Genomic DNA, 25433 nt, shown 5'->3' with positions numbered 1-25433 from the left:
GGCATTGTAAAACTCTGACATTCACAGACATGACTAGGCATGATGGGAATTGTAATTCCTGAACATCTGGAGGTCCAAAGTTTGGAGACCCCTGGTCTAGAGGAAACCTAAAGTTCCTGACCTAATATACAGTTTTAATTGGTGCTCATGCAGGGCAAAGTAAAGGGGACCTTTAACTCCCCCTCTCCAGCAGTGCATGCTCCCCTTTCATTGCTCCTGCTCCAAGTCGTTTGGCTGCCCAGTACCTGCAGGAACAGCTCTTTGTAATCAAAAAGTCCTTCGCACTGTCACATTGAAAAGAGAAAGGAGTCACATGTTCACCCATACCTGAAAGAGCTGGGTATCTCTCTTTGCTCCCAAAGGCTGACTGAAACAGTGGAATGCAAAAACTTAATTGTATGCTGTTTGGTAGGAGAGTTAGGTAATCTTTTTACTTTTACCTGCATGGGCAAAGGAATAGGTCCCTTTAAAGCTGACCACTGCACAGTTGAAATATGTGAAACATGGGAGCTCTGTTTGTTATCTTGTTCACCCAGTCCAGAAATTTTCACAGCTCTCTTAGACCGTCTTGGGTCTGTTACAGATTTTAAGGGGACCCCCTCCCCCAAAAAAAAGAAAAATGGCATGGGATCCCTCTCAAAATCCATACCAGACCTTTATCCAAGCATGCAGCCTGGCTGACCATGGGGGGGGGCGATACCAGGCAACATGCCCTCAACATGGGGGGGGGTGCTCAGCCTGCCCCAAAGCACCATGTTGAGGGCACATGGCCTGGTATGGTTCAGCCCCCCTTTCCGGGCTTGCCAGGCTTCATGCTTGGATAAGGGTCTGGTATAAATTTTGGGGAGGAGCCCACACCTTTTTTCTTTTAATTTTGGCATGGGGTTGCCCTTAGAATCTGAGTTACTTGGCTTCCCGGCCCACTCCCTAACAACCAGCTGCTGTTAAAGATGCCAATGGCTGCCAGCTCCAAATATTTGCATCTGAACCGCATCTAAAATCGCAGCTAAACAGCTAAACAACTGCTTAGGAGATTTGCAGTGGAAATGGAGTCGGAATTCACACCGAATATGTGTGAACCTAACCTTAAGGTCCTTTTTTTTAGGTCCTCTCCGGTTCCCTTTTCCTTTGTAATGGATGTGGCTGGAGGGTGGAACAGTGATGTCGCTGCTAGGGATTTCCATAGTGACTTATTATTCTTTCAGCTATAATTTGGTTTCTTTCAGGCTTTGGTCAAACTGGTATCTAATCCGTATCCATACACAGATAAGGCTACTGATTACGTTCAAGAGGCCAGTGTGCTCCAGTCCAGTTTGGGAAAGCAGGATTCCGACACAGTCAGCATTCCCATCTCCCACATCGATGGTGTGTTTCTTTCTAAAAAGAAAAAAAAATACTTTTATATCTATATCTGTCATTTTCATTTCTCTCGTTTGCTGTATAATATGCCATTAAAGGATATGCTTTCTTGCTGAACTTTTAAAGATATAGAACACCAGTTGGTTATTCATTAAAAAAAAAGCTAATACATTTCAATGCTCTGTACACTAGAACTCTGATTTGGGGGGATTGTGAGGAATTTAAAACAAATACAGCATCTACATGTTGTTTTTTTTCTGCAGATGTGATGGACATGGTGGATGTCATTGTTGAAGGCAGTGAAGGCTTGGATGAAGAAGTTGGCTTTAATCTTGACGAAGAGATGATTCTTCAGACGTTTCCTTTCAGTGCTGTGGTCCCAGTAGTAATGGAAGCCAGGAATAGGATCCTGACAACAGAGGAGGATCAACATGGTAAGAGCTTTATTTGCTGACACTGCTGCAATTTCCTAGTTCGATTCCTATTGTGCAGCGGATTACTAGCTAATATAAAGACTGATTTGAATTTCTTATATTGACACTCAATGTTTTCTAGTTTTCACCCTTTGCACAACTAGATGTCGCCAGTATTCCAGGGTGAATGACCAACATCATTCAACCCACTTTCTCTGATCCCAAGCCGTAATAGACCTCTCCTTGGGGGTTTGTTTTCAAAAATTGATTACTAGAGTATACTGATGGCCCTCTATTTCACGGCTGATATATCTTTAGTAAAGCAGAGGTTTACTTGGTACCCCAATAAAAGCACCTATAAGAGGCTTTTGCACAGTAGGGGTATATAGTTGGATTGATAAAAGGCAGTGCACAAGTAGAATAAAATATGTAAATCCGTCATAATAACATTAAAAAATAGTCTACAGGTATATCCACTGATATGCCTCACTCAATATTTCACTCAGTAAATGCGAATGCGTTTTGTCTCCTGGATTTCATTAGAAGGCCAGGCGATGAATTGTATCAGGCTGGGCGCAGAGACACGTAGGTACACACTAGAGATCGACTTTTTTTTTTTTTACATTGCCGATACCGATATTTTGGTCATCGCGTATCGGTATTGGCCGATATTTTTGTACATTTAAAATTTTTTTTTTTATACTCTTGTGGAGGGATCTGGGGGTCTAAAAGATCCCAAACCCCTCCTCTGCACTTACAGGGAGTGCAGAATTATTAGGCAAGTAAGTATTTTGACCACATCATCCTCTTTATGCATGTTGTCTTACTCCAAGCTGTATAGGCTTGAAAGCCTACTACCAATTAAGCATATTAGGTGATGTGCATCTCTGTAATGAGAAGGGGTGTGGTCTAATGACATCAACACCCTATATCAGGTGTGCATAATTATTAGGCAAATTCCTTTCCTTGGGCAAAATGGGTCAAAAGAAGGACTTGACAGGCTCAGAAAAGTCAAAAATAGTGAGATATCTTGCAGAGGGATGCAGCACTCTTAAAATTGCAAAGCTTCTGAAGCGTGATCATCGAACAATCAAGCATTTCATTCAAAATAGTCAACAGGGTCGCAAGAAGCGTGTGGAAAAACCAAGGCGCAAAATAACAGCCCATGAACTGAGAAAAGTCAAGCGTGCAGCTGCCAAGATGCCACTTGCCACCAGTTTGGCCATATTTTAGAGCTGCAACATCACGGGAGTGCCCAAAAGCACAAGGTGTGCAATACTCAGAGACATGGCCAAGGTAAGAAAGGCTGAAAGACGACCACCACTGAACAAGACACAAGCTGAAATGTCAAGACTGGGCCAAGAAATATCTCAAGACTGATTTTTCAAAGGTTTTATGGACTGATGAAATGAGAGTGAGTCTTGATGGGCCAGATGGATGGGCCCGTGGCTGGATTGGTAAAGGGCAGAGAGCTCCAGTCCGACTCAGACGCCAGCAAGGTGGAGTACTGGTTTGGGCTGGTATCATCAAAGATGAGCTTGTGGGGCCTTTTTGGGTTGAGGATGGAGTCAAGCTCAACTCCCAGTCCTACTGCCAGTTTCTGGAAGACACCTTCTTCAAGCAGTGGTACAGAAAGAAGTCTGCATCCTTCAAGAAAAACATGATTTTCATGCAGGACAATGCTCCATCACACGCGTCCAAGTACTCCACAGCGTGGCTGGCAAGAAAGGGTATAAAAGAAGAAAAGCTAATGACATGGCCTCCTTGTTCACCTGAGCTGAACCCCATTGAGAACCTGTGGTCCATCATCAAATGTGAGATTTACAAGGAGGGAAAACAGTACACCTCTCTGAACAGTGTCTGGGAGGCTGTGGTTGCTGCTGCACGCAATGTTGATGGTGAACAGATCAAAACACTGACAGAATCCATGGATGGCAGGCTTTTGAGTGTCCTTGCAAAGAAAGGTGGCTATATTGGTCACTGATTTGTTTTTGAATGTCAGAAATGTATATTTATGAATGTTGAGATGTTCTATTGGTTTCACTGGTAAAAATAAATAATTGAAATGGGTATACTGTATATTTGATTTTTGTTAAGTTGCCTAATAATTATGCACAGTAATAGTCACCTGCACACACAGATATCCCCCTAAAATAGCTAAAACTAAAAACAAACTAAAAACTACTTCCAAAAATAGTCAGCTTTGATATTAATGAGTTTTTTTGGGTTAATTGAGAACATGGTTGTTGTTCAATAATAAAATTAATCCTCAAAAATACTCATTTGCCTAATAATTCTGCACTCCCTGTAAAAGCATTCAAAACGCCTAATTTTTTTGAATCTGGCGCCAGTACCCGGAAGTGATGTCATGACATCACTTCCAGGTTTTTACATGGAGACCCAATCAGAGCCGAATGCATCTTTGATCGGGTCTTCGGCGGCCGTGCAGGCTGGTTGCCTGGGTCTCCCGGTGGTACGGGAGACCTGGGCAAATCGCGGGAGGGGGGGGATGTCCCCTCCCGCTCCTTGTAATGACATCCGATGCGGCTTATCAGCCGCATCGGTTGTCATTACAAGACAGCCGACCGTCGGCTATCGACCCCGGTACCGGGTAGATGCCTCTAGGTGCAGGCATCACGCCGGTACAAGCACTTTCCGAAATATCGGTAATATCGGCCACCTAGGTTAGTATGACTGTTTACATTTCTTTAATTCCCATACTTCTCTTTTAAAAAAACTTCTACACCAAGGCTCCTATCCTGAGCGTCGCACACCTATACGCTGATACTGAATTGTGCTGATTTGTCAGTAGTATATTCATCTAGACTAAGAACAAGATCACAGAGTGGTCCTTAATCTGTGGCTCTTAACTAGCCTTTATCTCGCCATTGTGACACACTTCTTCCCGCTGATGTCAATAATAAGCCACTATTTCTTCCACTAATACAAACGATGCAGTACTATTTCTCCCACTGACCTCAAGGATGAGGCAGTAATTCCCCCACTGACTACAGGTACTAGGCCATTTTATTCCCTTCAAACTTGTGTCCTTGTTTATTCCTCCTGATGCCCAACCCTAGGTCCTTGTTTACTCCCACTGAACTCCCAACCTTGTGTCTATGTTTACTTCCCCTGACCCACAACACTGGGTCACTGTTTACTTCCACTGACCACCTACCTAGGGCCACTGTTTAGTTCCACTAGAAACTCTGGATCGTGGTTTACTCCTAGAGACTTCCAACCTTAACTTATTTACACCCTCTGAGGCCATGACATTTTCTACCAATACTGGTCCCTTGTTTTGAAAGTTTACTCTGCCAAGTGAGCTTTATTCTTTAACTACCTCCCACCCGGGCCATTGTAGATATACGGCCGGGCGGGAGTCTCGTCCTTCTGAATGGACGTTCCGGAACGTCCTTCAGAAGGAGAGAGATCGCGCCGCCGCGGGCACGCGCAGCGGCGCGATCTCGATGTGCCTGTGTCCCTCGGACACAGAGCAACATCATTCGGCAGGAGGGCCCTGTGATTGGCCCTCCTGATCACATGACGGCTGTGTCCAATCACAGCTGTCATGTAATGTAAATGGAGCCGTTGTAACGGCTTCGATCTCTTCTCCTCCTGACAGATCCTGTCAGTGAGGAGAAGAGAAGAGGATCGGTGCTGCTGCTGGGGTGATCAGTGAGTATTTCTAATTACTCACTGATCACAGGGGGGGTCTGTGCTGGTAATCAGATGATTGATTACCAGTGCAGCCTTGGGGGGGGGGGGGGGGTGCCACTAAGCCACCAGGGATGCCCACCCATGACCACCAGGGATGCCCACCATGGCCACCAGGGATGGCAAGCAGGGCTCAGAGAGCCCCCCAGTGCCCTCCCTATCAGTGTTGCCCACCAATGCCATCTATCAGTGCTGCCCACCAGTGCCGTTATTGCCATCTATCAGTGCCGCCCACCAGTGCCCATTACTGCCCACCAGTGCCGCCTATTAGTGCCCATCAGTGCCCCCCATCAGTGCCGATCAGTGCCGCCCAACAGTGCCACCTATCAGTGCCCATCAGTGCCGCCAATCAGTGCCCATCAGTGCTGCCTATCAGTGCCCATCAGCGCTGCCTATCAATGCCCACCAATGCTGCATATCAGTGCTATCTATCAGTGCCACATATCAGTGCTGCATATCAGTGCTACCTATCAGTGCCCATCAGTGCTGCATATCAGTGCCACCCCATCAGTGCCACCCCATCAGTGCCACCCCATCAGTGTCTCCTCATCAGTGCCTGTCAGTGCGGCATCATCAGTGCTCATCAGTGCAGGAAAAAACGTATCTATTCACAAAATTTTATAACCTAAACAAAAAAACTTTTTTTTTTTTTCAAACTTTTCAGTCTTTTTTTATTTGTGCACCAAAAAAGAAAAAACCTGGCGGTGATCAAATACCACCAAAAGAAAGCTCTATTTGTGGGGAAAAAATGACACAAATTTGGTGTAGGAACAGTGTTGCATGACCGCGCAATTGTCATTCAAATTGCAACAGTGCTAAAAGCTGAAAATTGGTCTGGGAAGGAAGGGGGTTTAAGTGCCCAGTATTGAGGTAGTTAAAGAGTAGATTATGAAGTGTATTTTGGCAAGTGGTCATACTAGTTACAGTATATTTGTGAATTTTATTGAGATGGATGTTGGATGACTGATTCTAAGTATCATATTTTGTAGAGACTCTTTCTTTTGTTATAGGTTGAAGGGCTTGTTCCATAATTCCTAAAGTGACTTGCCATAGTGGACTAGCTAGTTCCTGAATTCTGCATGTATTTGCCTCTGTAGTGTGACATATGCAGTCGTCTTCTCTGTGTTTCAGAATGCGTGATCCCCTATTTGGTGTCTGTCCTGACTGACATACTACACACCCAACGAGACCCGCTTGCCCTTTGCTTGATGCTCCAGTCTTATGATAAAGAGTTAAAGCCCTCGGATACTGTTGGGTATATCCAACTTCACGACTTTTACAACTACTACAGCCTGTGGCTACCACCATCTGCCAGAGAGTCTGCCGTAAGTGACGCTTTTAAATGAAGGAGCAATGAAATGTATTGTATTCTTATAACTGTGTAGGGTTAAAAATTTTAATAGCATTCGGTTTATGATTTTTTTTTTTAAATGTCACATTTCACCACCACAGACAGTAATTAGACACTCTCAAAAGAGAAGAGGGCTATAGTGGGCTATTTTGTGCAAGGAAGGTGGGGGGTTTGCTAGGGATTTGAATTTCCTGGAGTATTCAAATTCTCTAACAAGCTTAAGCTATGTACACACGGGCCGAATGCTGGCCAACATTGGCTGGTTCAAATAAAATGGGCCGACATTTGGCCAATGTGTATGGCACCCTGTCCGACAGAAGCCCGTTGTTTGGACCAGCTTCTGATCAGCTCTCGCAGCCAATGGCAGAGCACACTGATTGGAGTGTTCTGGCGGGGGGGGGTCATCCCCCTAGAACACAACAGATCAGTGGGAGAGATATCACTGTACTAACGTCTGATCCTTAGTACAGTTGACAGTTTTTTAAAGAATCTAATAGTGTGTACCAGGCTTAAAAGGCACATTGAAAGTCAATATATAATCGTTTATGAAAAGAAAAAGCACTGCAAATGCACTTTAAAACGCTTGATTTTTCTGTGCTTTTGCCTTGCAGATTTTTTGCAACAGGGTCTCTTAAGATCAACTTTGAGCTAGCCTGGGAAATATTTGTCACAGGCAGCCTATTGCCCATGGTAACCTATGTACCTGTAAACTGTTCTTGGCAGTTATCAAGACCCTGACAAGTTTTGAAGGGTCATCCACTTATGGACCTGACCTAGAATACATGATATTGGTTCAATTTACCAAGATGCAGGAGTTCTTTTAACTGCACTACATATTTTATCTCATGGTAGCTTTCTTCTGAAAAAGTCCCAGCAAATACAAGTAGCATTTAGGTGTGGAATCATTTTATTTTTTTACAAAATAAACATTTTACTGTTCATTTTTTTTTTTTTAAGCCTAAGTCCCGTTCACACTAAGGCGACCTGTGAGGCGACCTGGTCGCCTCACAGGTCGCCGTAGGTCGCCTTCCATAGGGAAGCTGCGGACCCGTTCTAATAGGAGCGACACAAGTCGCTCCGACTTAGAAAAAGGGTCCGGAGCTTCTTTGGGGCGACCCGGAGGCGACCGCCATAGACTTCAATGTTATGAAGTCCGTGCCGGCCGCTCCGAGGTCACGGCGCGCTGCTCGCACCGCGACCTCGGAGGTCGCCCCGGGAAGTAGCGTCGCTTGTATGTGAACGGGGCCTTAAACTGAGCAATGGATGGTCCTGTGGGCACCCTTCCGCCTGACATGCCCTCTTGTTTGCATACATTACTTTATCTAACTGTAGGGAGATAATTATTACGGACTTCTAAAACAGTCAGTGGGGACCCTGCCCATTAACGATCCCTCCCTGATCTCAAAGTTCCAATCTCCTATTCTAAAGTCTATCTGGGTTGTAGATTCAGTCTCAAAACATTGTATGCTGTCAATTTGTCAGATTAGGTGCCCCAAATCGCTTGCACTATTATAGGGCAGCTCAAACCCAACCGGAATGGGCAACTATTGAATCACAAGCAGGTACCCCTCACTTGATGTGGTTCCTATCGAAGTAATGTAATGCCACCTTAATCCCCACCCTCTCCGATTCATTGCAATTATGGGCCAGTTTACAGTTAACCTTACACTCCAATGGCCCCTCCCTTTCATAACCCAACATTCTATTTGGGATTCCAACCACAGAAGTTTAGGTGGTGGTTATATGAGGACCTATAGTAAAGGACAGTTTATTGGCCACAGAATGATTTAAACTCAGGCCTGTTTTTTTTTAAACACTCAAATTTGCCAATATATGAGGGCAATAGCAATAAACGTTTTAGTCCATCAATATGAAGTCCATAAGTTAAGTAGTAATCATATATAAATACTGTTGCAGTCTTCCACCCTTTAGTGTGTGAACAAGAGCTTGACACTCTGTGAATGAAAGTAGCCTACACCTCCACCGTATAGAAAATAAGCCTCTTACCAAAAGCCATGGAACACCACCAAAAGGGTGATCTATAGCTCCTTTTATAATATGGAACCCAGATGGACACAACCTGGAAATCCAATTCACTTATTCCAATGGGCAGCACAACCAAGATGTTCCTCTCTGTGTAGATGGCCCGGGTACTCCAATAGGGTTAGGGATCGTATAGAACAAAAGAGAGGCTATTAGTGAAGTATGTTGGGCACACAGATTTATTTAAAAGATGATTACACTCACCAAGTAATAGATAAATAATAGCCAAAAAGTATATAGAGAAATAACCGGAGCCGCTATGATAGCGGTGGACCTCTTCTGGCGTGTGACGTCAGACGCACGGTGGCTCCTCTTACATGTTTCGTGGTAGAATACGTCGTCAGGGGGGCGCCCCCTCTGAGACCTACTACATGTATCAGATCAACACAATCAAAAAATCAACATACATAAAGGTCTGAACTCTCTTTGAGAGGACATGCATGAGGTGGACCAACTAGAGAGGTGAAAAATCTATATTATAAAGAATGCTCTCTGCCAAATTGCCATATAGGCAGGCATGGCAGACTGATCTAAGCTCAGAGAATAGAAAGGAAGCCTGGACCTCATGTATCACTAGATTACACAAATAATTCCTTAACATGACTCCTGTAGAGGCTAATTACAGGATCCTTTACCTGGTTCCTACAAGGATTGCCAAGATGTATCTCTGGCTTGTTATAGAAGCTGTGGACAATCAGGAACCATGCTCCACATTTGGCAGACCTGCCCCAAAATCAGACAATATTCCTCAAGAATGGACACATTCATTTTGTTGCTAAAATCAATTTTCTCAAGACTACTCGCACAGCCCTCCATACATAGCAGAAAAAACATGGCAGAGGCTCTTATCCTTCTCCAATCTATTCAAAACAAAAATAAAATGGCTGAACGCACTCTAAAAAAATGTCTGATTCTATAAAATGAACACATAATCCACAGTAAACCTAAACATTTTTTTGCATCTTACATTGAACAAGATTTTGCTTTGTTCCAGTTTCCCAGCGAAGAAACATCTGTGATGGAAATTCCAGAACAAGATAGAGGATCTTCATTTACTTTGCTTTTGAAGAAGACTTTTGTGGACGGGTACACAGATGATGACTCTAGGCAGATGCTGAAAGACTCCATTTCCCAGATCCCACAGGAGGAGCTGCCAATGGCTGTGCAACACACACTGCTTTGCATCAAGACTACTGTAGATAACTTCAGCAAGGTGCTCGATTGTTACTCTGTGCTTGTAAATCTATCACTGTGTCTGGTCATTGCTGTGAAGCAGATACAAGCACAAATTGTGTATCTGCCCTTTGTCATACAAAATATGGTTGGTAGTACCCTGCGAGGTGCCTCAATCCTTATTGTACATACAATTGCAGAGTTTTTCCCATTGGGACTTCAGATGAAGCGCCACACAACCAGTAATAAAAACATAGTACAAGTTTATTAAGTATATGTCAGCAATAAAACTGGGAAAAGGTGTTATAATGCCAAACAGTTGGTCTAAGTATACAAATCCATTACATGGTTAAATACAGTAATCAAATAGTCCATGGTAGATGTGTCATAGCATCTAGGAGGACTCGGCGCGTTTCGGGAGTTCAGTCTTACTCTTCAGGGGTTGATGCATAGACATAATCTATAAAGTAAAATGGTTAAAAAATATAACATAGTAATGAGCATGGAAATGTATCAGGTAGATTGGAATGTGGGAATCAAACTAAGGGATCCATACTCCCAAAAAATGCAGGATGCTGCATGCCAAAGTCTCACCGGCTGCCACCTCGGGAACTGTGGGTAAAGGATCCAAAATGGGCCAGCCAGCAGCGCAAAACAGGTCAGATGGAATAACGGGCAAACAGAACCATCCAACATGACCTGCCAAGGATGGTGGCTAGAAAACAAAATTCACAACGCGTTGGTCACCATAGATGCTATGACACATTTACCATGAACTATTTGATTACTGTATGTAACCAGGTAATGGATTTGTATACTTGAGCCCACTGTTTTGCCTTATGACACCTTTTCCAAGTTCTATTGCTGGCATATACGCAATAAACTTGTACTATGTTTTTATTACTGGTTTTGTGGCTCTTCATCTAAAGTCCCAAAGGGCAAAACTCTGCAATTGTTTGTTATTGTTAAAGGCACACTCTATCATTAGTAAAACCGAATTATGTAATGGATGTGAGGGTGTTCTGGCTGGCCAGGCCGATGTCCCCTTTACTCCTTCAGCAGTCCATGTGCATCCCTCCCAAAGCTCCACGCTTAGCGGAAAGACATGGGTGCTGATAGAAGAGCGCCAATCTTCAGTTAGGGTGTACTAGTAGCTCAATAAGACCCTCTTTTGCAATTGTTGAAATTGCATCCAGCCTATTGTTGGGGGGCTGTGATCTTTGCCTTGATATCAGCAGCTTTAGCAGGCACAGAGCTGTCAGGCTGGGGGTGTACTACCGCTGCTGATGGTGGCTTTCTCTGAATTGTATTCTTATGAAAGCTAACCGTTGTAATTAAGTGCAATATGATCACAGGGTCTTTTTAAGAGTGTGAAAATACTTGAATGTCCAAAGCCATTAAGATTATTATAAGCCCCCAACCACTTAGGAGACTGATTTTAGTGCTTCTGTGTAGATGATGCCATTGACAGGGTTGCTAAATACATTTGACTTCCCAGTCCAGGAGCCAGCACAAGGCTAGCTCTTCTACAGTTTACTTTAAGCACTTAAGGACTGGAAGGTTTTACCCCCTTAATGAGTAGGACATTTTTTGCGATACGGCACTGCGTTACTTTAACTGACAATTGTGCGGTCGTGCAACGCTGTACCCAAATAAAATTGATGTCCTGTTTTTTTCCCACAAATAGAGCTTTCTTTTGGTGGTATAATTTTTGCGCTATAAACAAAAAAAGAGCGACAATTCTGAAAAAAATATATATATTTTTACTTTCTGCTATAAAACATTCCCAATAAAAAAAATTAAAACATCAAACTTTTTCATCAATTTAGGCTAATATGTATTCTGTTACATATTTTTTTTTTTTTTTAAATCCCAGTAAGTGTATATTGATTGGTTTGCGCAAAATTTATCACGTCTACAAACGATGGAATAGATTTATGTCATTTTTATTTATTTTTTTTACTAGTAATGGCGGCGATCTGCGATTTTTAGCGGGACTGCGACATTGCGGACAGATCAGACACCTGACACTTTTGAGGGGACCAGTGACATTACTAAAAATATGCACTGTTACTGCACTAATGACACTGGCAGGGAAGGGGTTAACACCAGGGGCGATCAAAGGGTTAAATGTGTTCTTACTCTATGGGGGCTGTACTCTCTGGATGAACACCGAGACCTGTGTTCATAAGAAGGAGGAACACAGGATCCCTGTGTTCATCTCTGACAGCACAGCAGTCTTCCTTGTTTACATCGGCAGACCGCTGTTCTGTCTTCATGGGGAGCGATCACGGATGGCCGGCTCCCCCTCTAGCCAATCGGCGCGTGTGCGCCCCCACTATCTGTTACATGAAGTGACGTACAAGGTACGTTGTTTCGCATAATAGAGCTGACCTGCCGCTGTATAACTACAGCGGCTGTAAAACTACAGCGGCTGGTCGGCAAGTGGTTCATTTCATGCATAGCTATAGTGGGAGAGAAGCCCAGACTATGTGTGCTATTTGTCCACATCCTAGCAATTCATTCTATATGGAAATGATGGCACCTCCTCAGAGGAATAAATGAGAAGTGAGAGGGAATGGGGCAGTTCTAACCTTTCTTGGGAAGTGTCGAGATTTGAATATATTATTAGCAGTCTGTATCTTTTGGATCAGTTGAATGCATTGATGTGCAGTTTTCATTGGATATAACATCTGTATGCATTTCTTCATCAATGTTCTGTTTGAGTTGCCCAAGTTTGTAACAAATTTACTTTAGGTTTGTTAGTTCAAAACAACTTTTTTGCTTTTCCATCAAAGTTTAGAAACTTAGGCTTTCTGTTTTTTCATTTTCCAGTATAAAAAGTCTACAGGCTCCGGGTTAATTAGCCTCTATTTGGAGCTTCTTGGCCATCTTCTGTGCCAGTACCAGCAGGCAGAGGACAGCCAGAATGAGAAGAAAGAGGAAGTGAATGAGGAATTGGAACTTTTTCTTGAGGCCAACAACACACTGGAATCTCCTGGGAATACGGTAATAAATAGGAGTGGGCATCTTTAGTAGATGACAGACAAGAGTAATCCTGTTTTCATGGACAATTTACATGAATCGTCCAGTTAAAATACACTGATTATTTGTAACATACTTGGCAAATATATTACAAATAAATAAATCTGATTTGCCGCTGAACTTCCAAGTCTGCTAGTTACTGCTGTGCATGGTTTTGTAATTCTTAGAATTGATTTAAACCTTTATAGACAAAAAAAGAAGTTCCGTGATAAATATGCCTTCATCCCCATAGAACTAGAAAACAAACAAGGGGTTGTAAGGACCAAGAGAGGTCCCAGAAAGCGGGACTATACCGGCATAGCAAATGGTTGCAGGAATACAAACACAACACTATTATATGTAAAAATATTCATTTTATTACAAAAAGAAAAAAAACAAATATGACAACAAGACATACAATGCATAAAAGATTAATACACAGGTCCGTGTGTGTGATAACTATGAATGGGTATACCAAAATATCACACCAACGGATCCCAATATATTTACAGACTATTGGTCCCTGGATAAGCCGATGCGTTTCGCATTCATTGCTTCATCAGGGCCTTACAAAGACCAAATAGGGACTGCACTCAAAATAGTACAGGCGGGATGAAAGAATATCTCCTCTGCAGGCGCCGGGAGCCCATATGTGTGGATCATAAAGGTGGTAATATATCAGTTGCTGATTACATCATATAAATAGGCAAAAACCTCATATGAATAATAAGATATATATGGCAGCACCGGGGGAGAGGGGGGGGGGGTGTCAGGGGGGGTTATGTATGTTGGGGCATGATAACTTGAACTTCAAACCCCTGGTACAAGTATCAATATGACATCCACCGGGGAGACTGTTGCCTCCTATGGTAAAACAAGTAAAAAAGTCCCAGGATATGATAGCCGTATCATCCACAATACAGATGAAAGAAAACCCCACCTCGCTGCATAGTGTGGTGAACTAAACGCCGTCTTGCTTAAAACCTTTTCCAAGATGTACTTCAAATTCGAGTTTTCACTTGAAGTACTCGGAGGAAACCCATGCAACCACAGGGAGATTATGCAAACTCCATGCAGGTAGTGTCCTGGTCAAAATTCAATCTGTGGACTCTACTGCTGCAAGACAATGAACTTCTGCTGGTTATTGGTATGCACAATTTTATGATTCTTAGGATTGGTTTAAAGCCCAACTCTGGGCAGCTAAAAAAAAAAATCACACTGCAAAGGTCAGTAGCTCATTTAGTATAGGGGAGAAGAGAAACTGTTTTACTTACCTGATCCTCTGCTCCCCTGGTAAGTTTTAGGGGGGGGGGGGCCTGGAGGTGCTGCTGCACAGAGAAGATTTTTTACCTTCGTACATAGAATGCATGAAGATAAGAAACCTTGAGCCTTTACAACCACATTAACCTATGCAATGGAGGAACAGCATGATTGCAAGGGATGTTTTTTTTTAGTTGCCCTGAGTTGGGCTTTAAACCATTGCCAGGATACACTTCAAATCCACTTTTGGGCATTAAATACATACTTGATCTTGTCTTCACTACATATAGATAAACAAACCTAAAATTTAACATGTAGAATTGTTTATCATTTTTAGATCCTAGACGTCATGTTGTCCGCAGTCTTCAAACACCCCATTTTGGAAAGCTGGTTTCTGGCTGTACAGTGCCAGTCTGTCCCCCTTCACAGCCTGAACCCTGTCAGTGTTAAACTTCTCTCATCTGCCATGAACCAGGGACTGATCCAACTGCTTAAATCCAGCGCTCGTTTCCTGCAAAAGAGTGGAAACCTTCATCTCTTGGCCAAGTACTTTGACGCAATCTCAATTAGTGTCCTAAAAGAGTTAGAAGCTTGCAAGAAGAGTCCAGGTAAACTATCTAGTCAGTTGGAAGCTTTACAGGGGCTACATTCATACATGGATACCACTCAGCTCAATCAGCTCATTATTGCTATTTTTAAGCTTCCAGAAGAATTTCTACTTGTGGACAGCGAAGAGTCCACGCATCAGCAGTTGAGTGGATATGGCAAAGTGTTGGTGGAACTGCTCAGTGATAGTCACCAAAGGAAGCAGTGTCAAGAGGATCTAGCCTTCTGGGTAGAACAAGTAAGAGGAATCGGACGGCTTTTGTCATCTTCAGCTGGAACCGACCTAGAGCCATTGGTGTCAGATGCTCTGCAAAGAGAACCTGCCTTTGCCTATGTGGTGGGAGTCAATGTGCTGACACATTGCCTCGATAAGAGAACCCCAAGCTCTCTAGGTGTTGCTGCTCAGCTGGTACAGAACAGCAGGACTCACCAGCTGCAGTTTGAACTGTGGTGCTTGAAGCCTGGAAAGGAGAAGCTTCTGAAGAAGAATGTAAAGACCTTTGTGCCAATAGTCAACATCTACATGAAGACTAGAGAACAGTTCCAATGTACACAGCTGTCCAAAGGTAAATTACTCCATGTAGTATTATGGTATGGTTAATAGGAGGTGCAGTGATACCGGATACATATGTATTTCCTTTGTAGGATTATAACTTAGTTTTTAGTAAATTTGCTCCCGCTCCCCTATAGTAGTAACAAATCTTTATCAATGTATAAGTGCTATAAATCGCACTTGCAGAAAAAAGATAAGCTATGCCTCATCTGTCTGTGCAATTCATTGCTTGTTTTCTGAATTTTAAGGATTTACTACTATTCTATCTGCATGTGTTCCTTCTACCTTTTGGTATCCTTGGAGTTAAAGTGGTTCTAAAGGCAGAGGTTTTTTTTACTTTAGTGCATTAAGATAAAAAAAAACTGTGTGCAACAGGCCCCTCAGTCCCCCTAATACTTACCTGAGCCCCATCTTGATCCAGTGATGTGTATGAGAGCCTCAGTTGTCTGGGGACTCTCCCATTGGCTCCCACTGCTGTCAGTCAAAGTCAGTGAGCCAATAAGGAGTTAGAGGGGGGGTGGGGCTGAGCTGCAGCTCCATGTCTGAATGGACGCCTAGAGCAGCGGCTTGGGAGAGAGAGTGCTCGGGTGCCGGAAGGAGGGGCCACAAGCGCCGGTGAAGGATGCGAGAAGAGGAGGATCCTGGCTGCTCTGTGCAAAACCAACTGCACCAAGCAGGCAAGTATAACATGTTTGTTATTTTTAAACAAACAAAAAAAAAAGAACAAGACTTTAATATCACTTTAAAGTGTTACTAAACCCAGGACCCTGCATTCATTATATCCGGTCTCCCACGGTACACAGAACAAGGAAATGCAATTATTTTAGTAAATATAAACTGCTATATACCTTTTCTCATCAGCAGTATATAGCAGTCTTGTGACTTCTGTCAGTGTCCAGCCAAGCACTAGATAAAGCTTGTAGGAGGAGTTTTCTGACTGACCTATAAGACTGCAAAAGCCCTGACCCTCTGTCTGGACTCTGCTGATTGGCCCTGTGCTGATCACATGTACCCTCCTTCCTAAGAAATAAAAAACCTCCAGCAATACACATTAAACTGAGGATGTGTAGCTTGACTCCATAGGCACTGTGTTATCAGGAAATTATCAGGGGACAGTGGAAGAAGGGGAGGATCAGAGATGACAGGATCAAACAGCCTTTTTACACAATGCAGAGGATTAACCCCTTAGGTTCCACATTTAATAGAACAAGCATGCTTTACTGCATATATATAAACTAATTTTTCTGTTGTGGGTTTAGTAACACTTTATTTTAGTTTAGTCTTTCCCAGAGATAAAGGATTTCCCTTGCATTTTTGAAGATAATTTTTGCAGATTAAAAAGTCAATCTGTGCATTGGCTGCTGGAGAATTAAACCAACCTGACAGTTTCTAATATCTCTGAGGCCTGGTATCCAGCCTGTGGCCTGGGGGCTGCAGGGGGCCTCTTGGCTTTTTTTGCATGGCCCTCAGGAGCCCTGCAGACATCACTGTTGTTACTCAGGCCAGTGAAGGAAATCCTTCTTTAGACTGGCTTCTAGCCGCTAAATGGCTTGGTTTACTTCTTTCACACAATCTTTACTTTTTTTTTTTTATGTTTTTTTTTTTTTACCCTCTCATCATTTATAATGGATCCTGCCAGGAGAATTATAAGATGTGGTATTTTTACGGGGCTGTAAGGAGCACAAATGTGGAAGCACTGAATTGTAAAGGGCTGTAATAGCTGTCATCTCTGCCAGTCTAATACAGCTTTTTTTTCTAATTTATGACAGTTTTCTGAAGCTTGTAGCCAGTCTCTATCTCCCATAGCATGTTCCCGGTCTATCACCACTTTTTCTCTGCAGTCACCAACTATCTTTTATAGCAGTGGTGTCCAAACTTTTTTCAAAGGGGGCCAGATTTGATGAAGTGAACATGCGTGAGGGCTGACCATTTTGCCTGACATTTGAACCATTAAAATTAAATAGACACACACACACACGAAATAATAAGCATCGGTACCTTATGAATAAAATCACACTTACTGAAACAGGCAGTAGGATTGTAGAAGTGACACCTCCTCTGTCAGCTCCATACATACATTCACACATACACACACATATATACACACACACATACATACACATATATCACACTTACAGAAACAGGCAGTAGGATTATAGAAGTGACATCTCCTCGGTCAACTCCACAGGATCCTTGGTCGGCTCCTACAGGTGGCTGCGTGCGGTGAGGAAGAGAAGGCATTCTGCACTCCCGCGCAGTCGTGGGCGGCGCCGGGCAGATAGAGCCGAGCGGGGGGGGGGGGGGCGTAGCGTGACTGCCAAGGGAGGCCAGAGGCCCCTTCCCGAGCCATCGCATTGGCATCGGGGCGGGGATGTGAGGAGGCATTGACAAAAGTCAGCAGTGTCACATGGGGCCATATAAAACTAAAGGACGGGCCGCAACTGGCCCGCGGGCCGGACTTTGGACATGACTGTCTTATAGCATGCCCATGGTATCTGGCCATCTCCTGTTGTATGTCTGCACTCTCAGAGCTTACTGTAGAATTGTATACCATGAATATAATGTGCACCTTTTGGTAATGTCAGGGGATGCACTGTGGCCCTCTGTTTTAAAGCGGAGTTCCAGCCGTTTTCGTGTTTATTAAAAGTCAGCAGCTACAAAAAGTTTAGCTGCTGACTTTTAATAAACACACCCTCACCTGTCCCACGGTCCAGCGATGCGGCCAGTGGGAGCCTCGGTTCTCTCCCTTTTCTCCCCGTGGCTCCGGCATCTCTGGTGTGGGCACCCAGCTGTGACAGCTTGCGGCTATACAACCGGATTCGCACTGCGTTTGCGCGAGTTGCACTGCGTGTGCTGAATGGACAGGCAATCTTCTGGGACCTGTGACGTGTCCCAGAAGATTACAGGGTGGGAGGGGCAGAGGAGAACTTCCGCCTGAGCCGCCTAGGCGGCCGAGCGGAGGTGGGAGCGCGTACCTGTCAAATCTAGGTACCCGCTCCCCCCCCCCCCCCCAAAAAAAAATGACATGCCAAATGTAGCATGTCAGGGGTCAGGACCATTTAAAGCGGAAGTTCCACTTTTGAGTGGAACTCCGCTTTAAGTAAGTTGACCACCACTGCCTTAAGGACTGTATTTGTAATGTATCTGTGCTTGATTTCTTGGCTCTGCATACCTCCTGTGGCCAGCACAGGTATACAACAACTCCCTGTTGTTGTTTTATAATATGGAGAATGCAACTGGAAGTGCAATAACCCACATATCAAACTTCCATGTGCATTAAAGTCAACATTTATGATAGGAAAATGTTACTGTTGCTGCTCCCTTTTATTACTCCTCCTTGACAGAATTGCAGGTAAGTCCTGTTGCTGCTAATAGTCATAATCTATTTAAACTTGATTAGAAGTCACTGCCTGCTAAGTGAAATTCATGTATAAGTTAGGTGTACCGAATGGAAATTTTGGTACGAAAACTGAAAATTCAGGACGCACTTTGCCTAAACTGAAACCGAAAATGACAGTTTTAAAAAAATATATATATTTTTATATGTAATTGTATTATATTCGACTTTTTAATTAATGTCGTGAATTGAAATGAATGTGCCTCTGTCGCCACCTTTAGCACAAGAAAATCTCAAGAAAAATGTATCCATTTAATTTTCTTGTATGTCTTCACACTGGTTGGTTGCGCTTCCATTGTGGTGTTTAAAATCTAGCTTGCTGCATTTTTGGTCAGTTAAAAAAAAAATGCACCTCGCCATTAAAATGCATTGAAACCGCAATAAGAACGCATCAATAACGCACCCGTGTTACATTTTTTTATGCCGGTTTTGAGTCACATGACCCAAAAAAACCACAACATAAGCATAGTAAAATTGCGGCAAAATCGTCCTAAAAATTGCAGCAAAATCACATGCGTGCACCATTATCGGCACCTTTTTCTTTATCGGCAAAATGCTAAAAACACCATTTTTGCCCGATATGTTTCAGCCGATGAAATTTCAGTGCATCTCTAGTATAAACGGGGGATTTAGAATAAGTTATAGCATACAACATTGAGTCTTAGCACAATGTCTTTTTATGCTGGCTATTGAGAAGGTAAATTGGAAAATAATTATTGATGTAGACACCACTGTTATGTTTTAATATGATTGCTCTTCTAGTGAGTACAGCAGTTCTTCTGGTACTGAAGGAAGCCTTCTGGAACAAGCTGGTGAAGGTGGCGTTAAGCACAGAGACCTCCGAACAGACTTCTGATGAAGTTGCGCTGCTCTCCAAGTTGGTCACTCATTGTAATACAGAAGATTTAACAGAACTGATCAGTGAGCTCCCCGACACGCTGGTAAAGACCTGCTCCATGGAAAAGTAAGTGTGCCGCCTCAAGGCTTGCCATCTGTTTATTATATTCTTTTACTGTTTTAAATAGTATCAGTCGATAAACAGTTTTTCTACAATGTGTATTTCGGCACCATGTGTACCACCACTTCCTACTGTCAGTTCTCTGAAAGGTTATTGGGAAATACAGCGGACCAGTAGGGTTATATCCTCCCTCTTTGGAGGATGAACACTAAGCGGAAGGATATGCTTCTCCTTCGGTGGTCTGTACCCCTCCCATGGTCTGTACCCTTCCCGTGGTCTGTACCCTTCCCGTGGTCTGTACCCTTCCCGTGGTCTGTACGCTTCCCGTGGTCTGTACGCTTCCCGTGGTCTGTACGCTTCCCGTGGTCTGTACGCTTCCCGTGGTCTGTACCCTTCCCGTGGTCTGTACCCCTCCCGTGGTCTGTACCCCTCCCGTGGTCTGTACCCCTCCCGTGGTCTGTACCCCTCCCGTGGTCTGTACCCTTCCCAATGTCTGTACGCTTCCCGTGGTCTGTACGCTTCCCGTGGTCTGTACGCTTCCCGTGGTCTGTACGCTTCCCGTGGTCTGTACCCTTCCCGTGGTCTGTACCCCTCCCGTGGTCTGTACCCCTCCCGTGGTCTATTCCCCTCCCGTGGTCTATTCCCCCCCAGTGCACATGAAGTAAAAGTCCACTTTAGCTTGATTCCTAAGAAGGATGACATCTTAGTTTCTCTATCGCTCATTGACAGACGTAGTCTTCTTGATTCTCAAGAGCTGGGTTATGTTGTCTCCGCAGGAGTAGGACTAGGCAGAATGACAAAACGTTCTGGCTCCACCCTAGGGGCAGTCCCTGAGGATATATCCTCCCTCTCTCTGCTACAGGGAATCAGTTTTTTTCTGTCTAGTCAGGAGTAAGGACCTAAGTTCCTTGCTGGGATCTTTTGGTCCTGGCAAGACTTTTTTTCTTTAAGAAAAAGACATTTTTTAGGTAGTTTTCTCCAGTGTTTTTTCCTGTGAGATCTTCAAGCAAAAATGCCGGACTGGGCGACACTTGTGGTCACCCCAGCCGGCCTACGAGCGCGCGCAGACCATGGCATTGCGCTTGGTCGGCCGCGACATATTCAAGTAAGTATGCGGGGCCGGGCGACGGGCTGGATGTTGAGATCCAGTGGTCACCCCGGTTTCTGCCTAAAAGCGCGTGCAGACCAGTGCGCTGAGTCGGCCGCGACGGAGTCCCAGTAAAGGGACTGACTTTGCGAGTTAAAAGCTCGCTTGGACGCCAGGTACCAGAGAGTCGAGGCGTCCACAAACCCCCACCCCGGTGGAGAGGGTATTGTGAAGAGAGGGTGCCTGTCGGTTCGGTATGGTGAGTAGACGTTCCCTTTTTTCCTCATTATGAGGCAGTATATATTATGGGCCCCTCCATATATGGTCAGTATATATCTGATACTTACAAGTCCCCCTTGTAATACAGCATGTGTTTGTGGGAAGTGGACTTGGTTCAAGAGCTAACACTCTACCCAGCAGACTGTAACATTACAGCAGACATAGGAGGTATAATCCTACCTTATGTGCAGTGTATCTCTGTAGATCCATATGTCACCTCTTAGCAGAGTGCAGGTGGATGTGCTGGGAAGACGATATCGGCGGTCCGCCGCCATTTTGCCGTAGACCGAATGCATGTATGTCCTCAGGTCACGCCGGCCGCCATGTTTTTGGAGTCTTATGTCTCTTCTATGGGGGCGGCCATGTTTTGTGAGCCCAGCTTCCTCGTGGAGGGCTGGGAACGCCGGAAGGCGTACACAGGGGGCGGAGCCACGCCTTCTGCCCGGGAAAAAGCAAACAGCTCCTTCCAGTCTGTGTAAGACAGACGCTGACTGCAGTTTGTTGGAAACTGCACTGCATCGGTTGGTGAGCCTTGGGGGTCCCTCTCTCTCTCTCTGGGATCGAGAAGCAGGTACTCTGAGGGGCGCTATTGCGCTAGGGGGAGACACACAAAAAAAAAGAAAAAGTTTTTTTGTTTTGCTGGCAAAGGTGTCCTGTATTAACATGGACCCTGCCACTCATGTATCTCCTCCGGATCCCCTCGAGGGGTCTGCGGGATCCTCCAGCACCCCATTGACAATTGAATCTTTGTCAGCTATTATGGAAACTTTTGTGTCCCGGGTGGAAGTGGCTTGTCAGGGACAGGGCGCAAGAAAGCGACCCCCGCCTAACCCCTTATTATCTGAAACTTCGGATTCAGACTCTGAGCCTATTTCTGCAGTTGCAGGTACTTCATCTGGTATTGGTGTCTCGGGTCCTGTCTCTTCAGACAGTGAGGAGGATGTTTCGGCATCCGCCATAGCCCGAGAGGAAGCGTTGGTAAACGCACTCATTGTATCTGTTCAAGAGACTTTAAGGTTACAGGGTATTCCATCAGAAATAGCTGAAACTGAGATCCCTTTTGGGACTAAAAAGCGCATCAAAGTGGCGAAGGTTTTTCCATTGCCCAAATGTTTGGGCAATCCAATCGAAGAAGAATGGCGTCTGCCAAAACGCACTTTTAATATTTCTAAACGCATTGACAGGCGTTATCCGTTTGAGGAAACCCTTATTAAGAAATGGACAGAACCACCTGTGGTGGATTCACCTATTGCTAGATTGAATAAAGCCACGGTTATTCCTTTAGAAGACGCTCCGTCTTTTAAAGATCCAGTGGATCGCAAGATAGAAGCTATGTCTCGCACCATGTTTTCCTTGATTGGATCAGCTTTCAGACCAATAATTGCTATTGGTCTGGTTTCGCAGGCTGTAACTGAATGGACCAAGTGGTTACGCCGGGACTTAGAAGAAGTCCCTCAGGCGGTATCAGATTTGTTGGAACAAATGATACAGGGGTTACAGTTTGTGTGTGATGCGGCGTTAGACGCCACTCCATTAATGGCGCGAGCATCAGTCTCAGCAGTGGTTCTCAGGCGTACACTGTGGCTAAAAGGTTGGTTAGCCGACCAAGGTTCCAAAAAAGCATTGGCTAATATCCCCTTTTCAGGAGAGCGTCTATTTGGAGCCAACTTAGATGAGATCATTAAGGATCTCACCGGTGGAAAAAGCACCTTTTTACCGCAAAATTTTAAAGGTAGAGGAACTCGTCAAAGACGAGGGCCTTCTTTTTCTGCTCACAAGAGGTTTTTTCGTCCAGCGGGTGAAAAAACTAAGTCCTCCAAAGCTCCTGCAGGAGGCGTCAGGGGTCGTTGGTCGGGCAAGCAAAAGCCCGCCCCCTCCAGACCTGAAGATAAACCATCCAAAGCCTGAAGGTGCGCCCCCACCCATAACTGGGGTGGGGGGACGTCTTCGCCGGTTCCCGGATCCATGGCTTTCCAGAATCCCGGACAAATGGGTTTGCGAAGTCATAAAGTCAGGGTACAAGATCGAGTTTCGATCTCTCCCACCGGCGCGATTCTTCCCTTCCAATATCCGACTATCTCCGGATCGTTTAGAAGATCTGCGGAGAGCAGTCACAGATCTACTACAACAAGGAGTGGTAGTCCACGTTCCTTGGACAGAACGGTTTCAAGGGTTTTATTCAAACCTGTTTACAATACCCAGGAAAGAGGGCAAAGTGCGTCCAATTCTGGACTTAAGAGCACTCAATTCTTTCGTCAACATAAGAAGATTCAGAATGGAGTCCATTCGCACGGTAGCAGCCTTCCTGCATCCAGGGGATGTCCTAGCGTCCATAGACATCAAGGACGCCTATCTTCACATTCCCATTTTCGCAGGACATCAGCGTTTTCTACGCTTTTCCGTAGAGGAGAACCACTATCAGTTTGTGGCGTTACCTTTCGGTCTCGCCACGGCTCCGCGGGTCTTCACAAAGGTGTTGGCCCCAATGTTGGCACTTCTGCGCCAAAGAGGTATATCGATTCTAGGTTACCTAGACTATCTTCTGCTTCATGCAGAGTCTCCTCAGACCTTGCTACAAAACATAGAAATTACTATGATTTCTTTACAGGAATTTGGGTGGCTGGTGAACCAGCAAAAGTCATTTCTGGTTCCCACCCAGAGGCTCGAATATCTGGGTCTAATTCTAGACACAGTCAGGACAAGAGTTTTCCTTCCGGTAGGGAAACTCCGAAAGATTCAATCAGCAGTCCAGTTGTTACTGTCCAACAGCTGGTCTTCCCTTCGGACTTGCATGAGGGTTCTGGGGTTGATGGTGGCTTCATTCGAAGCAGTCCCATTTGCCCAGTCCCATACCCGAATTCTTCAGCAAGAGATTCTTCTCAGATGGAATCGGAATCCGGAATCCCTGGACAATCAGATACGATTGAGCAAACAGACCAGAGAGTCTCTGGTTTGGTGGCTTCGGTCTCCAATGCTCAGCCAGGGAAAGTCATTTCTGCCAATATATTGGACGATAGTGACCACGGATGCCAGTCTATCCGGATGGGGAGGAATTCTTGGTCAGTTATCTGTCCAGGGACTTTGGTCCCTGGAAGAATCCAGGTTACCGATAAATGTATTGGAACTGAGAGCGATCAGACTTTGTCTGATTCACTGGACCGAGCAGCTCCAGGGCAGCCCGGTTCGGATCCAGTCGGACAATGCCACGGCCGTGGCTTATGTCAATCATCAGGGGGGCACCAAGAGTGTCCGAGCGGCCAAAGAAGTGGCTTGCATTCTTCGCTGGGCGGAACGATTTGTTCCAGCAATCTCTGCGGTGTTCATTCCGGGGGTGGAGAATTGGCAGGCAGATTATCTCAGCCGTCAGACCCTGGATCAGGGGGAATGGTCCCTCCATCCAGACGTTTTCCACCAGTTGTGCCTACGGTGGGGCACCCCGGATGTGGATCTGTTGGCATCACGATTCAACAGGAAAGTTCAGAGATTCGTGGCTCGCTCCCGCGATCCTCTAGCAGAAACCGCAGACGCACTGATCGCCCCGTGGGGGCAATACCAGCTAATATATGCCTTCCCTCCTCTCGCGTTACTGCCAAGACTTCTTCGCAGGGTAGAGGATGAAGGAATCCCAGTAATCCTGGTAGCTCCGGACTGGCCTCGTCGAGCTTGGTACGCCGACATGGTCAGACTGGTGGCGGACGTCCCATGGAGACTTCCTCTCAGAGAGGATCTACTGTCTCAGGGACCGATCTTCCATCCTGCTTTACGATCGCTGGCTTTAACGGCCTGGCTATTGAGACCCAGGTGCTGAAGGACAAAGGTTTGTCAGCTTCAGTTATTCCTACTCTAGTTGAAGCAAGGAAAGCGACTTCCAGAAAGATTTATCATCGCACATGGAAGTCCTACATTGCATGGTGTGAACCTTTGGGGTTCCGTCCTCGGTCTTATTCGATTAGTCGAATATTGGCCTTTCTGCAACAAGGGGTTGAGCAGAAACTGGCCTTGAGTACTATCAAGGGTCAGGTCTCAGCATTAGCCATCTTCTTTCAGAAGCCTTTGGCTACTCATTCCTTGGTGCGGAATTTCATCCAGGGGGTGCGACATCTAGCTCCGCCAGTGCACGCGCCGTTACCCCCCTGGGATCTTAATTTAGTGTTGTCGGTTCTTCAGAAACCTCCCTTTGAAGATATTAGGGAGATTCCTCTACCCACGTTGT

The 25433-nt window shown here is 44.9% G+C and overlaps 1 protein-coding gene across 1 annotated transcript in view; it reads left to right on the top strand.

Moving 5' to 3' along the window:
• URB1 (URB1 ribosome biogenesis homolog) overlaps positions 1 to 25433 on the top strand; it is a 163688-nt gene that overhangs the window by 44665 nt on the left and 93590 nt on the right. The window contains exons 17-23 of the mRNA XM_082246095.1: positions 1227 to 1365; positions 1623 to 1793; positions 6621 to 6814; positions 9878 to 10096; positions 12892 to 13065; positions 14678 to 15512; positions 19659 to 19860. Coding sequence (XP_082102221.1) covers positions 1227 to 1365; positions 1623 to 1793; positions 6621 to 6814; positions 9878 to 10096; positions 12892 to 13065; positions 14678 to 15512; positions 19659 to 19860 — 1934 coding nt within the window. The remainder of the gene's footprint in view (positions 1 to 1226; positions 1366 to 1622; positions 1794 to 6620; positions 6815 to 9877; positions 10097 to 12891; positions 13066 to 14677; positions 15513 to 19658; positions 19861 to 25433) is intronic.

Source organism: Pelophylax lessonae (genome assembly GCF_965119305.1).
Source record: "Pelophylax lessonae genome assembly, chromosome: 2".
NCBI lineage: Eukaryota > Metazoa > Chordata > Amphibia > Anura > Ranidae > Pelophylax > Pelophylax lessonae.
The sequence above is the reverse complement of the archived record's forward strand: the minus strand, read 5'-3'. Positions and strand labels throughout refer to the sequence as shown.